This window comes from Ctenocephalides felis, unplaced genomic scaffold (assembly GCF_003426905.1).
Source record: "Ctenocephalides felis isolate EL2017-DRISC unplaced genomic scaffold, ASM342690v1 CF-g0.4_SCAFFOLD_00845, whole genome shotgun sequence".
NCBI lineage: Eukaryota > Metazoa > Arthropoda > Insecta > Siphonaptera > Pulicidae > Ctenocephalides > Ctenocephalides felis.
Window position 1 is genome coordinate 14,201,426 of NW_020536999.1, and position 12,788 is coordinate 14,214,213.

Consider the following 12,788-nt stretch of genomic DNA (forward strand, 5'->3'; position numbering starts at 1 on the left):
ACTCCATAATGCATTATTCATAACTTGCATATGAAATTGCCTCGGTCTAATAAATTTAAATAAAAATTTACAAAATCAGTACACGCCATATTGATTTAATTAATAAAAACTACAATTATCTGATCATTGTGGGTGTCGTACATGAAATAAAATAAAATATAATTTATAAAATATTGACAAGAATCGAATTATCAAAATGTTTTTCGGAACAGTTTTTCCCATCAAGATAAATAAAATTTTGTGTGGGTTCCAAATTTGTCAATAAAACACAATCAATCCTATATTTTTCACTTTTCTACCATAAACCCTTTTTAACTTCCCGTAGGGTAAGTTATAGTAATTGCAAAAAATTGAAAATGAAATTCTTATATATCTTTACGTTTCAGCGGTTTCAGAACATTTTGGCATACCTTAGAAAAAATGAATGTATGTGTGTGGGATACAAATTTTCGTCGACGATTTCGCGAACACGGTTCAACCCATTTGAGTAATTCAAAAAACATTCGATTCCTACCGATAAGGAGACTTGCTGATTAGTTTTTGGCAAAGGTAGGTGTAGCCGTTTCGGAGATAAAGAGCAAAGAGTGCAGAAAATAGAAATCAAGTTTTCGAGAGAACGGAGCATCCGATTTTAATGATCTAAAAACATTCAATTTGTAATGATTAAGAGAAGTGGTGATTAGATTTTGGCAAAGCCAGGTCCAGCCATTTCGAAGATACAGAGCTAAATGTATAAAAAATAAGCATTTTGGAAAAAAAATCATTTCATTTTTTTTTCCTTTGAATATCGAAAATAATTCAGATTTCAATTCTAATTCTGGTTAAAGTTTTTAAGCTTACTTATATACTTTAAGTGAATAATTTTAACTTTGTGATTCAGTTTATATAATTCTTACAAATATTAGCCGATATTACAGAATTTATAATTATCTATTTGAAAATATTTAATATCCCTCGAACATTTCGTTACGGTACGGAAAGTTCCAGCAATTTGCCTTAAGGCACGATGCCATACACCCACTAATGCACCACTAGTTACATATTGAATTTGCCGCCATTCTGCATTTCAAACCGCGACATGAAGTATCACACAATTCATTCTGACAGTTTATAACCTAGATAATACAATAATAATAATTTTAATTAATAAGATCGCAATTTTCGTCAAGCTCTTTTTCATTCGATGTTTGCTGCATAAGGTTAGTAAAAAAATATTAATGCATGATAAAACATTATTATACTACATGTTAACGTTCTTCTTGGCAATAGTTTCAAGTTAGTGCAAACAGCATAATTGTTTTACAAGACTCCTGACAAAACTGATGTCTAATTCTTAGCCAGGTCTTCGTCTAACTCTTTACTAGCATTATATATTGGCAACTGTTTATGCTGCTTCTTAAGCCAGTTATCAATTTTTGCAGGCAATCTTCATAGCGAGTAATTGTAACAAGGTGGTAGTTATGCTAGCTCTGAGAATTTCATGCACCTGCTCTTCAGCCATTTCTTCAAACTGTTTTGAAGTATACAACTGATAACAAGTACAATTGATTCCCAGCCAGTCTGACCTGCACGTTTCCAAGCTGGTGATAATTATATAGTCGTTACTTTCTTTTCAAGATCTCGAATCATGTGTACTTGTCTTCACTTTAGCAGGCCCCACAATCTGCTGGCTCTTCATCATGATATAATTTAGCTTTTTTAGAATTAGTAGAGTTTGCTTGGCTATGTACACCATTTGACTTAATATTAGATGTTGAAGTATTTTTTAGAATAAAAGTATGTGAATATCTTATATTTACTAGAATTAACTATTTCTTGGTATTTTGAATCCATTTTTTATCAGTTTTATTCAAAAAGAAGATACCAGACATTAGCATTAACTGCAGTCTCAACATTTTCTAGTCTTGATAATTGTTCTTAATATTTTTAACATTTCTAAAGTAGTAAAAGTTTTAAAAAGTATTCATATATTTATTTATTAATAAAATTATTAGGAACAGATTGAAATATGTATATTAACAAAAAAATACATATATATTATTTGGTTATTAATGTTTAAAATAATTTATTCATATAATAGTATAAAATAACAATTACTTAACATATACTTAAAAACAAACTATATTTAGGTCCAATTTAATTTACTATGCACAATTTAAAAAAAATGGCAGTGTTAAAATAATAGTTTTAATAATTACTATTTACAGTAAATTGTGAGTATCCTTATTTTCATTTTTTTTTTACAAATGTATAAAAGCACTTTTCATTCATAAAGCTAATTGTGTAATTATCTTAAAATTATAGGCACGGAATTAATTTAATTGTAAAAGTAGTAATTGAAATTGCTATACTATATATAGTAACTTCCTTTTGTCAGTTAATATATCATTTAGATTACATTCTTGATGTTTAAGTAAAAAATCTGAAGCTTATCAAATAATTTTATCTCTAAAAAGTAATACTTACCGCTATTGTGCCAATATTGAAATATTTCCATCATTACTTATCCTTTAAATAAATTAAATTTCATGAAGACTATCCTAAATTTTAAGTCCAGATGGATGTCGGCAGCATTCCTTCTTTGGAATAACCGGAAGGCGTCAACACTTCATTGGCAAGAAAGTTTAAGGGAAAGTCCACCAAGTTGCCCTGAAAACAAAAATAAATAGTAAGCCGAGGTAATAAAAATCAACAAAAATTAGTTGGACTAAATAATATGACTAAAACTCTCCTTGGACATAAGCTCTTTTAAATTAAATTAGACATCTTCAATTGAAATGAATAGGAAAGCTATTTCAATATCCAAGTGTGTGTGTAACAGTTTGTACTAGATTTTAGTAAATTTTATGTAGTTTTTACTAATGTGGACAAATTTAAATGTCCAAGATAAAAATTAAAAGTTATTTGAAGAAATGTACAAAAATGTCCTAAATCCATATAATGCAAGTTATCAAAATACTAAAGTTCTCATTCTACTACTAATTATACAAAATTTCAATATCCAAGTGTGTATAATAGTTCTTATCAGATTTTAGTAAATTTTATCTAGTTTTCACAAATGCAAACAAATTATAATGTCCAAGATGAAAATTAAAAGTTATTTGAATAAAGGTAAAAAAATGTCCTAAATCCAATTGCAAATTATGAAAATTTTATTTTATTATTTCTTGCCTGTAAATGAGTATAGCAAACATGAGCGGCCCTAGCAGGTTCCAATTTGGCCAAAGCCTGACCCACTTCGACTCTTTGATATCGAGCCAATTCCTTGAAGTCTTTGACTTGGTCAGTTGGAAGACAACGAAATACTGCTTCGTGCGTTTCTGTATTGTCTCTGGAGACTCGACGCCAGACGTCGTGCCAGAAGGCATCATGGGTTGCATCTGTGATATCGTACCTGAGATGATCCTGATCGGAATCCAAAAGACCTGGGAGGAGAAAGACACATAAGATGATATTTTTTAACTTATCGAAGGAACATATTCAAATCATGGAGCAATTCTGATGTAACAGAACTCATAAAATAGCGTTGTCATGGTAACGCTTTCTTATGCTTGTTCTTGGTATTGAAAATTATGAAAATGTCTATCTATTTGCCATGCAATCAGGCATATTTTACATATAAAGAAGCAAGGGATAATCTTATGATAACTGCACAATCTAGAATTCTGTTATCATAACATTATTTCTTGCTTATTATAATGTGATAGTTTGGTTGAGAATGGAAGAGGGGTAAAAGTACTAAATACTTTCTATAATATCATGATTTTATTTAAGTGTTTCAATATATATTACCTAGGTGCTCTTTGAATAAATGTTTTCTCAACGATCCTGCATAGACTCCACAAGGAAATACTTCTCCATTCATTGTACCTTCTTCAAAGGCTTCATCCTGAAAAATTTAAGAAGAATATTTGAGAAATCCTGCCTAAAAATATTATATCTATAATCAGAGTTATACTTTAAAAAGTTTGAGGTGAATTTTTGAGTATGTCAAGTTCAATTTTCAAATTTTATTATATATGTTTTTGAATTTCTTTGCTCCCAGGAGCTCAAATGCTTCCAAATTTATAAAAAACAATCTCTGAAAGTTTTACCTCTTAATATCAACTTTGAGATAGTCCGCACTCCAACCAAAGTTTCTTATGAAAATAACATAAGTAAAATTCCATTTGTTTTATAACTTAGCGACAAGTGAACCAAAATTTTGAGAATAACATTGAATTTGCTTATTTTGATCATGAATAAAAATTTTACATTAAAAATTTGATATATTTCATAACTTAAGTATTTACTTAGAAAAACAAACCAAGAAACTTTAATAGGAGTGCGAACTATCTTAGAGTTAATATTAAGAGCTAAATCTTTCAGAATTGTTTTTTTATCAATTTGGAAGCATCTGAGCCCCTGGAAGCAAGAAAATTCGAAAACATCCATACATAATAAGGACAACCCTAACATAGATATATATATATATATATATATATATATATATATATATATATTGAATAGTCTTGAATTTGATGTTGATATATATGTTTAACTTGAGTTTGATACCATGGATTAATAATGGTTTCATATGCTATATTAGGATACAAAATTGTAAGTGTTTTATTATTAGTATTATTATTATTGTTTTTCCATAAAATTTCCTTTCATATAATTTATTTAGTTTCAATTTTTATAGTTAATTTGATTACCACTGAATGATGGCTAAGATGCTAGTCGAAACGTATGGATTTTAAATGAATAAACTTTTAAAAAATCTCTCATACTATTTTTATTGATGTTACGCCCGAATATTAAACTCAAATTAAACATATATATATATATATATATATATATATATATACATATATATCTACCTGTATAATAACAGCCATCTCAGAGTCTCTTATCCCCAACATAGACCTATCATTGATGTTGGCCGATCCACAAATAACAGTTTTATCATCAGCAATCAGTAATTTAGAATGCACGTAGACAAGTTCTGTTACTGGTGCACCATCAATAGGTAATGCTCCATGAGTTCTTAATCCATGAAACGATACATAATCTTCTGGGTGTTCAATTCCTGAATCTTTTAATCGTTGTATGAGTGAATCCTTACCTCTGGAAAAGGACAATGATAATAGAATTACTTTCCAAACTGGTTGCTATTGGTATTTTGCTTTGAGGCAAGTTACATGAACTTCCCGATAAGTGTAAATAATCGACTTAATCAATAAAATTAAATTAATTTATGAGTGATTAAAAGTATTCCGAGTGGATTTAATTTTAATTTTAATTCTGATAAAAATTCTAATATACTTTAGACAAATAATTTCAACTTTGCAAATCAGTATATATAATTCTTATAAATATAAGACAATATTACAGTAATAATCTATTGAAAATATTTAATATAATTATAATGAAAATATTTAATAATTTGCCTTGAAGCACGATGCCACACACCACTAGTTAATTCTATTACTTAGATTAAAATTTTGTCACTTACCTGGATATGGACGCATAATTATAATGAGTGATGGCATGAAGTGATGCTCCAGAAGGTGCTCCAATTTCACCCTCAAAGGCAGGCAACAAAGGCATAACGACATAAACTCTAAATACAGCATTTTCTCTGAAACAATTGATTATTAAATATAAAAATACTTATACTTAATAAATATAATATAATAATCTAATGCAACTTCCCAAAGAACAAATTTATGTTTTTGACAAAAAATATTTATTCGACTTTAGTAAAAATTATATAAAAGTTCAAAGTTGAATTTTCACCAGCCATTTGTGTTACAATTTTTTTTTTATATTTACCTGTGGGCTCTCATAATTCTTTTATACAAAGCTTCTCCAATTTGGTTCTTAACCCTTGAATCATTGCCCATAGCAAGAGTGATGAAAAATTGATTCTCAATATAAATATAGTGCTGAGCCCTCGATATTGTTTGAACATAAGCCTCATGAATGCTCTGCTCGACATGGTCGTGTTCAAGAAAACCACAGCTCCAGCAACTTGCACTCCTTAAAACCTGAAAAAAGAAAAAGTAAAATAGTTGTAGTCTAAAGAAAACTAGTGGAGTATGGCATCGTGCCTTAAGGCAAATTGCTGGAACTTTCCATACCAACAACTAAATTATTAAAGAAAACTTTGCAAAACTTTGACAAAATTAGATTTCTGAGCAATTTTGAAATTTTGGAAAATAATTGACTCTTGAAAAATTTGATTTTTGTGCGCCCGAAAACGTAGACAAAAAATGGTCTCCACACACACATACATCCATTTTTTCTAAGGAATGCCAAAATGTGCAGAAACCTCTGAAACTTGAAGATATGCAAAATTTTTCATGTTTGATTTTCGAAAGTTAATTAATTGTGCATGTTAGAATAAAAAAAAGTCCATTATCCTCACCTGGCAAGTAACTTTATAAGCTCCTTCACCTACAATCTTCTCAAACTCGTCCTCAAGATCCTGGCTCCAAGCCCAGTCCCGATAACTTTTCGGAAGTAAATAAGGATACGAAGGATTCTCTCGTTGTTTCTCAAATTTGCAGACGTTCCAACGTTGGATAAAATGCCTTGCTGCATCCCTGGCTGCTGAACCACAAATTGACACGGCTATATCATGCCAGGGCATTCTGGGAGTGGTGCATCGATCAACCAAATCTTGGGAAGAAAATTCATACGTTTACATTTACATACAGAAGTGTTTGTATATAATATTTTTTATTTGTATCATTTATTACCGACGTATGGAAGATCCAAGTTTTCGAAATCCTTAATAATAAAATTGCAGTAATCTTTTCCAATCCAATATTTAGCTTGGCCGTCCAAACTGTTAACAAATTCATCGTGTTCGTTCTTCTTCGACAATTTTTTTTTGGATTTTTGATCACCTTTTTGGCCACCAGGGGAATCACTGATTTGTTCATTTTGCGTGTAGAATAAATTTTTGTCTAGATTCTTTGCGTCCAGATCATGGTCGGTGTTGAACATGTGGATTAGATCTAAAATGGAAAATGGAAAATGTAATTAGATTATTTAGTTTGTAGGGAAACATCTTCATGACAAACAAATTCAGATTCCTTGTCTGGAATTTTGATGAATCATGAGATGGTAGTCCTTGGAAAAAAAAAACACCATAAAGCATCAGAGGCTTTTAGGTGTACTTTTTATAACCAATGACTTCTCATATTTAATAAAATTTGTCATCACTTTTATAATTATCTATTTATCAATCAGATAGAAGAGTAAAATGGTAGTTTTCTTAAAACAATTTTTAATCAACCAAAAAAATTTTCAGAGAAAACTATAACTTGATCATCTTTTTCTGATATATTACATTAACTTTCGAAAATAAAAATTTTCAACTTTTCATAGAATAAGTTATAGTAATCGCAAAAAAATCGAAAATTAAAATTTTTATATATCTTTACGTTTCAAAGGTTTCTGAATATTTTGGCATACCTTAAAAAAAATTGATGTATGTGGGTGTGCCATGCATCACTAGTTATATCTTTACATTTTACCTTTTCCCTTGTCTTTGATTTTTTCCAAAACATTCTTCCTTTGTGCTTCTGGGGTGTTGCACTTCGGCTGTTGCTTTTCCAAAAAACTTGGCCTTTTCTCACCACTCAACATCATCAATCGATCATCAGGCGATGTGAATTTATCAGGAGGTTTTGTTATGAGAAGTTTATCGCCTGGTTCTAATACAGGAAGCTTATCGACACTACTACTGCAAATTATAAATAAATGGATAAATAATTCCGTCTACTAAATAAATGGATAAATGTTTCCATCTCCTGGATAAATGAATAAATATATTTTTTCAGAAGATGAAAATATTCATCCATTTATTTTCGTCTACTGATACCGATATTTTAATATTCACCTTTCTGAATTTATAGTGTTAACAAATGCAGCACTGATATCCTTAGTCGATTCCGCTAAAGAGAGTATTGTAGAATTTCTGTTTCCAGTAGGTGTCGTATTTGGAAAATTCTTGCCACTAAAACTAATTTTACTCGTAGATGAACTGTTAGTTCTATCCAAAAGGCTCTTTCCATTATTTTGGAGTGTTGCAGATTGGGAGACACTGCCCATATCTGTTAGTCTGAAAATAACAATAAAATTAATCGAGAAGAAATTTATGTTAATGGAATAATTTTGTTTCAAGATATTCACCTGTGTTTATGATCATCCCATCTTCCATAACATAAATCTATACCTCCCAGGAAAGCTATGGACTGGTCAACGCAGACTAATTTTTCGTGATGAGCCCATAATAGAACACCAGCACTGGCGTGATCTGGATGTCGTATAACCTATTGAGAGATTAATATAAAATATTATATAATAATTTAAAAATTATTATAACAAGGTATAGTTCATTAACAAAATTTTGTTCTATACAAATTTACTCTATACAAGTAAATATTAGTCTTCGATAGTAACTACCAAAAATCTTTTAAGTACTTACTTTAATATCACTATCTTCGACTAGTTTCTGTTTGCTGTAATAGCTGTTTATTCCTAAAGCCATTTCCACTTCTTTGTAGAGTAAAACAAATATTTTCACACCTTGTTTCTAAATAAGAAAGAGTTTAATTAGAAATTGATTTAAATAATATTTAAGAGGGCGTCCAATAATCACGTGATCGATTTTATAGGAATTAAATTTTTGAGAAGGCAGGTCCAGCGGTTTCGGAGATACAAAGAAAAATGTAAAAAAACTTGATATTTGCTGGTCTAAAATAATCATTATGCACATCTAATTATCAGATGTTTTATAAAGATTTTAAACATGATTACTAATTTTGTTACAATTTTTTTTTTGGGTTCCGTAGCAAGATTTCTAATTTTCAAAGTTCACTTATATGGCTCAAACAAATTTCAAAATTTTCAGAAAAAGAAATTCTCAAAACTTAAAAAAATATACGAAGTTTTATACTTTAAATACAAGTTTTAAATTTACAATTCTGTTTAAAAAAGTATATATGTATTTTACATCGTAAAAAAATATCCTCAGATGGATTCATTCGGCATATCTTCTTAATGTAAACATTCTTATGTGATTTGAGCGATAAGATCGTCACTGTACATTATATGAACTGATACATATATAGTAAATATATCTTTGAAAATATTTAAAACAATTATTAATTATTGATCAATATTTACTTCTTATTATTACCACTAGTTAAAGAATTCAAAATGGTTGATCCATGCTCTCGAAATCGTCGAAGAAAGATAGTATTCGCACATATATACATACACACATACATAATAATCAATTTCTTCCAAGTTTCATTCAACATTGGAATGTAAAGATATCCTAAAACTTTAATTTCTTATTAACTTACCGACTTCCGCTTGAGTATTTTATCCAATCTCCAGTAATCTCCACTCAGTGCAGGCCTCTTCATATAAATTTCTGGCGTCAACCACCAATCTGCTATGAAAATTTCTTCTTTGGCTCCATCTAAAGCATCGGCTACATGGCACATATAATCACTGGCATCTGCATACCATCGAGAACTTATGGCATTCCTGACTGGTGCAAAAGAACCATGAGGGTTGGGTGATGTAAAATCTCGAGCTAAAAAAATAAAGGATATTTTTTATACATATCTGGTAATTATAAAGAAATGACTCAGTCAATATGTACAAACCTTCATTGTTTGCTATAATTTTGAGATGATTCATCCACTCCCTGGCTTTCCTCCTGGTCCACAATTTGATGACCATTTGTCGATTGCTGTTTATAATTTGAAGACCGTTTCGAAGACCAGTTGAGTACATGCCTGAAGAAACTTCAAAACTTTGGTCAAACAACATCACGGACCTATAAAGATAATAGATATTGTTATTTATAATAAGACTAGCAAACCCGACGAACTCCGTTTCGCCACAAGATGGTTTCGTGAGAAAGATGAAGAAATTTTTTGTTTGTTTTATATTTGAAAAGTAAAAATTTGATTTTATTATACAACAGTAATGAATTTATTTCGATTACAAAAATGAAGTGTTTTTTAGTTGAACTTCTCTAAGTAAATGAAAGTGAATCCGCAAATTATCCGTTTCATTGAAGTGCTCTTTGGTAAACCACATTTTTTGTTCTTTGGTCTGGCGTTAACACAAACAAAGCGGATGGTTTTCCAACTCGTGAACAGGCAACATATAACTGCCCATGTGAAAAACAATGATTTTCTAAATAATCTATTTGAAATTTATCCCGCAAACACTAAGTGATTGGCCTTGCGACTTATTATTGCGAACGCAAGGCGAACTGAAAATTGCAATCATTTGAAGTCAAACGGAAGACCAGTCAGAATCATTGGTATGTCACCAAATCGCCAGCAATTTTTTATTGAATGGTGATATTCAGTGCGTGTACATCATTATTCTTTGCGGCAAGAATTGCTCGTTGCTTTAACCAAGCATAATTCTGATAATTCTCACTAATGTCATTAATCGAATTTTTAATTACGGTGCGTGAAATTCCAGCAGCTTGCATTAAGGCACGATGCCGTGCACATTTAATTTTCTTAGCTATAAACCTTGCGGAGCCCGAGACCTTTCCAACGAATGCAAAATTCGTCGAAATCGGTTTGTGCGTTCTGGAGTTAAATCGTCAGGAAGGAAAACCCGACTTATTTATATATATATAGAAGACAAACGTGTCTTTAGATTTTTTCTATTACTATTACCTTACTGTGCCATCCTCCGGCCTGATGTATCCAAAACAAGAGTCCTTGGCAAAAAACCACCTAGTCTTCCATTTGGCGCACACGACATCAGTGCAAAAGTAATTGCACCTAACACAAACTGTATTTTGAGCAAGGCCACAACACGTGCAACCTGACTGTCCAGGTTGAGTTGATCCTGTCCTTTTTAGAACCATACCTTCTTTTCCTTTGTCGCCCAGATCTCGGATGAACGACAAATTGGATACTTCTAGGAAAGCTACCTGGAAATAAATAATAGAAATGGTATACTGTTATTAAAGTTTTTTTATTTCACTCACAGTTTCATGATGGTTTCGATAAAAGCTTATGTTAAGAAGATTGTAAAGATAGTCCTCGAGTTGTCTCATCCTGTTCTGAAGACCTTCTTCGCCTACAAGTGCTTCTGGTCTATTCGGAAACCTGGGTAATGCTCCTCTTCTTCGTTTGGTTTTGACTTTATTTGTTTCTGTACCTAACATATGACTAGAAAAGAAAAAAGCAAAATTTAAATTTAAGATTTAAGGAAATCGACTGTTTTTTTTTATTTATTTATATATTATTTTCATATCTCAGTCAGACAGGGGTATCTGGTATGAGAGATTATGAAACAATTTTCTTATTATATATATACATATTATTGGTCTATTATACTACAATATAATATTTATTATAATTAAAATATCTATTCAATCTTCAATTTCCTTATAATATTTCTTTATTTTTCTTAAAGTTGAGTTTACAAAAATTACCTGTTGAGTGTGTTTTTAAAAGATGTCCTTCGTTCTTTGTGTGTTTTTGTAGGAAAAGGAATATTTAAAGATGCTCTGAATAATCTCAATTGCTGATGAAGATGCTGAAAGTGTTTGTACCTTTTTCGTATCTCCCATTTGAATTCGCCATGCTGTAGTAATATCGTATATCTAAAATATTTTAGAAAATCATATCATATATAAAAAAAAATTATAATTTTCTATATCATAACATTCTTCCTTGCTTGTTTATATGTGAAATAGATAAGCATTTTCATAATTTCCAATACCAAGAACAAGCATAAGAGAACGTTGCCATGATAACGCTATTTTATGAGCTCTGTTTCGCCAGAATTGCCCCATTTATCTATATATTAAATTTGAAATGTACCATTTATTTTTTTCTACAACTTTGATATTAAAATTGTATTATCTACAATTTGATTTAAACTCTAAAATTTTAAATAATTAAGTAAAGAATTAAAATACTAGACAAACCGAATTAACTTATTGGATATAAATACAAAAGTTGTGAACCACCATATAATGAAAACTTATAAATTATATAAATTTACTATCACTGATTTTAATGTTCTCAATTAAGGAGTAACAGCACTGTAAACACAAAAAATATTTTCAATTTTTTAGAGAAAAATATTTCATACCACAAAGTATTTTTTTCTTGTAGTTGCTGTAATTTCGTCATTTTTGTAGATTTTTATATAATGATTTTTAATTTTGTTACTCAAATATACCATCAATACCTCCTTTTAATATTATAAATTTAATACTTCTCCTCTCGTCCAAAAATTTTTTCCAAAAAACAAGTTTTTTCAAGCCGTTACTACAGTACTGTTACCCCTTAATAAATTATACTTATTATTAAAATTAGTATTGATCAAGTTAATAAATTATTATCAAATTCGGATATTTGAATAGATACGCCCATAATTTAACTATGCAATTAATTTAAATTCTTATAATTACGTTTAAGTACGTTTAAAATTATTACTATACATATTTAACAATACATCAATAATTAAAAAAAAATACCATCTCTTTACAATCCCATTTCAAAACCAGATTTCCGATTTACAATAATATTTTATAAATAAATTAAAGAGAATTAAGATATTTAATAATTGCAGTGATTATTTTTACTTACAAATTAGGATTAAGCATATGGGTCGTCACATTTCTTTCAAAATCTGTAATCTGTACCAAAATTTCTACTCCTGGTATGAACACCTTTCGTTGTATCGACTTAAACTTGACAGGAGGCAGATGTACAGCACTAAATGGAACTGAG

General features: G+C 29.9%; 1 protein-coding gene across 1 annotated transcript; it reads right to left on the reverse strand.

Annotated features, from left to right (window-relative positions):
- Positions 1-2,239: 2,239 nt before the first annotated feature.
- LOC113364313 (phospholipase D1-like) lies at positions 2,240-12,788 on the reverse strand. Its single transcript, XM_026606801.1, has 18 exons — positions 12,645-12,788; positions 11,480-11,650; positions 11,030-11,213; positions 10,713-10,972; positions 9,675-9,847; positions 9,366-9,601; positions 8,483-8,590; positions 8,188-8,327; positions 7,895-8,116; positions 7,530-7,738; positions 6,747-7,007; positions 6,413-6,666; positions 5,818-6,032; positions 5,498-5,623; positions 4,863-5,109; positions 3,793-3,889; positions 3,202-3,425; positions 2,240-2,649 (listed from the first exon to the last, which is right to left on the reverse strand). The coding sequence occupies exons 1-18, from the start codon at positions 12,659-12,661 to the stop codon at positions 2,548-2,550; spliced, it is 3,246 nt and encodes a 1,081-aa protein (XP_026462586.1). The 5' UTR covers positions 12,662-12,788; the 3' UTR covers positions 2,240-2,547.

Excerpts from the sequence above, each read along its gene's own strand:
- LOC113364313 (XM_026606801.1), bottom strand. Across the intron at positions 9,848-10,712 it reads CCGGAGGATGGCACAGTAAG|GTCCGTGATGTTGTTTGACC; the intron begins GTAATAGTAATA and ends TTATCTTTATAG. Across the intron at positions 3,890-4,862 it reads AGATGGCTGTTATTATACAG|GATGAAGCCTTTGAAGAAGG; the intron begins GTAGATATATAT and ends TAAATTTTTCAG.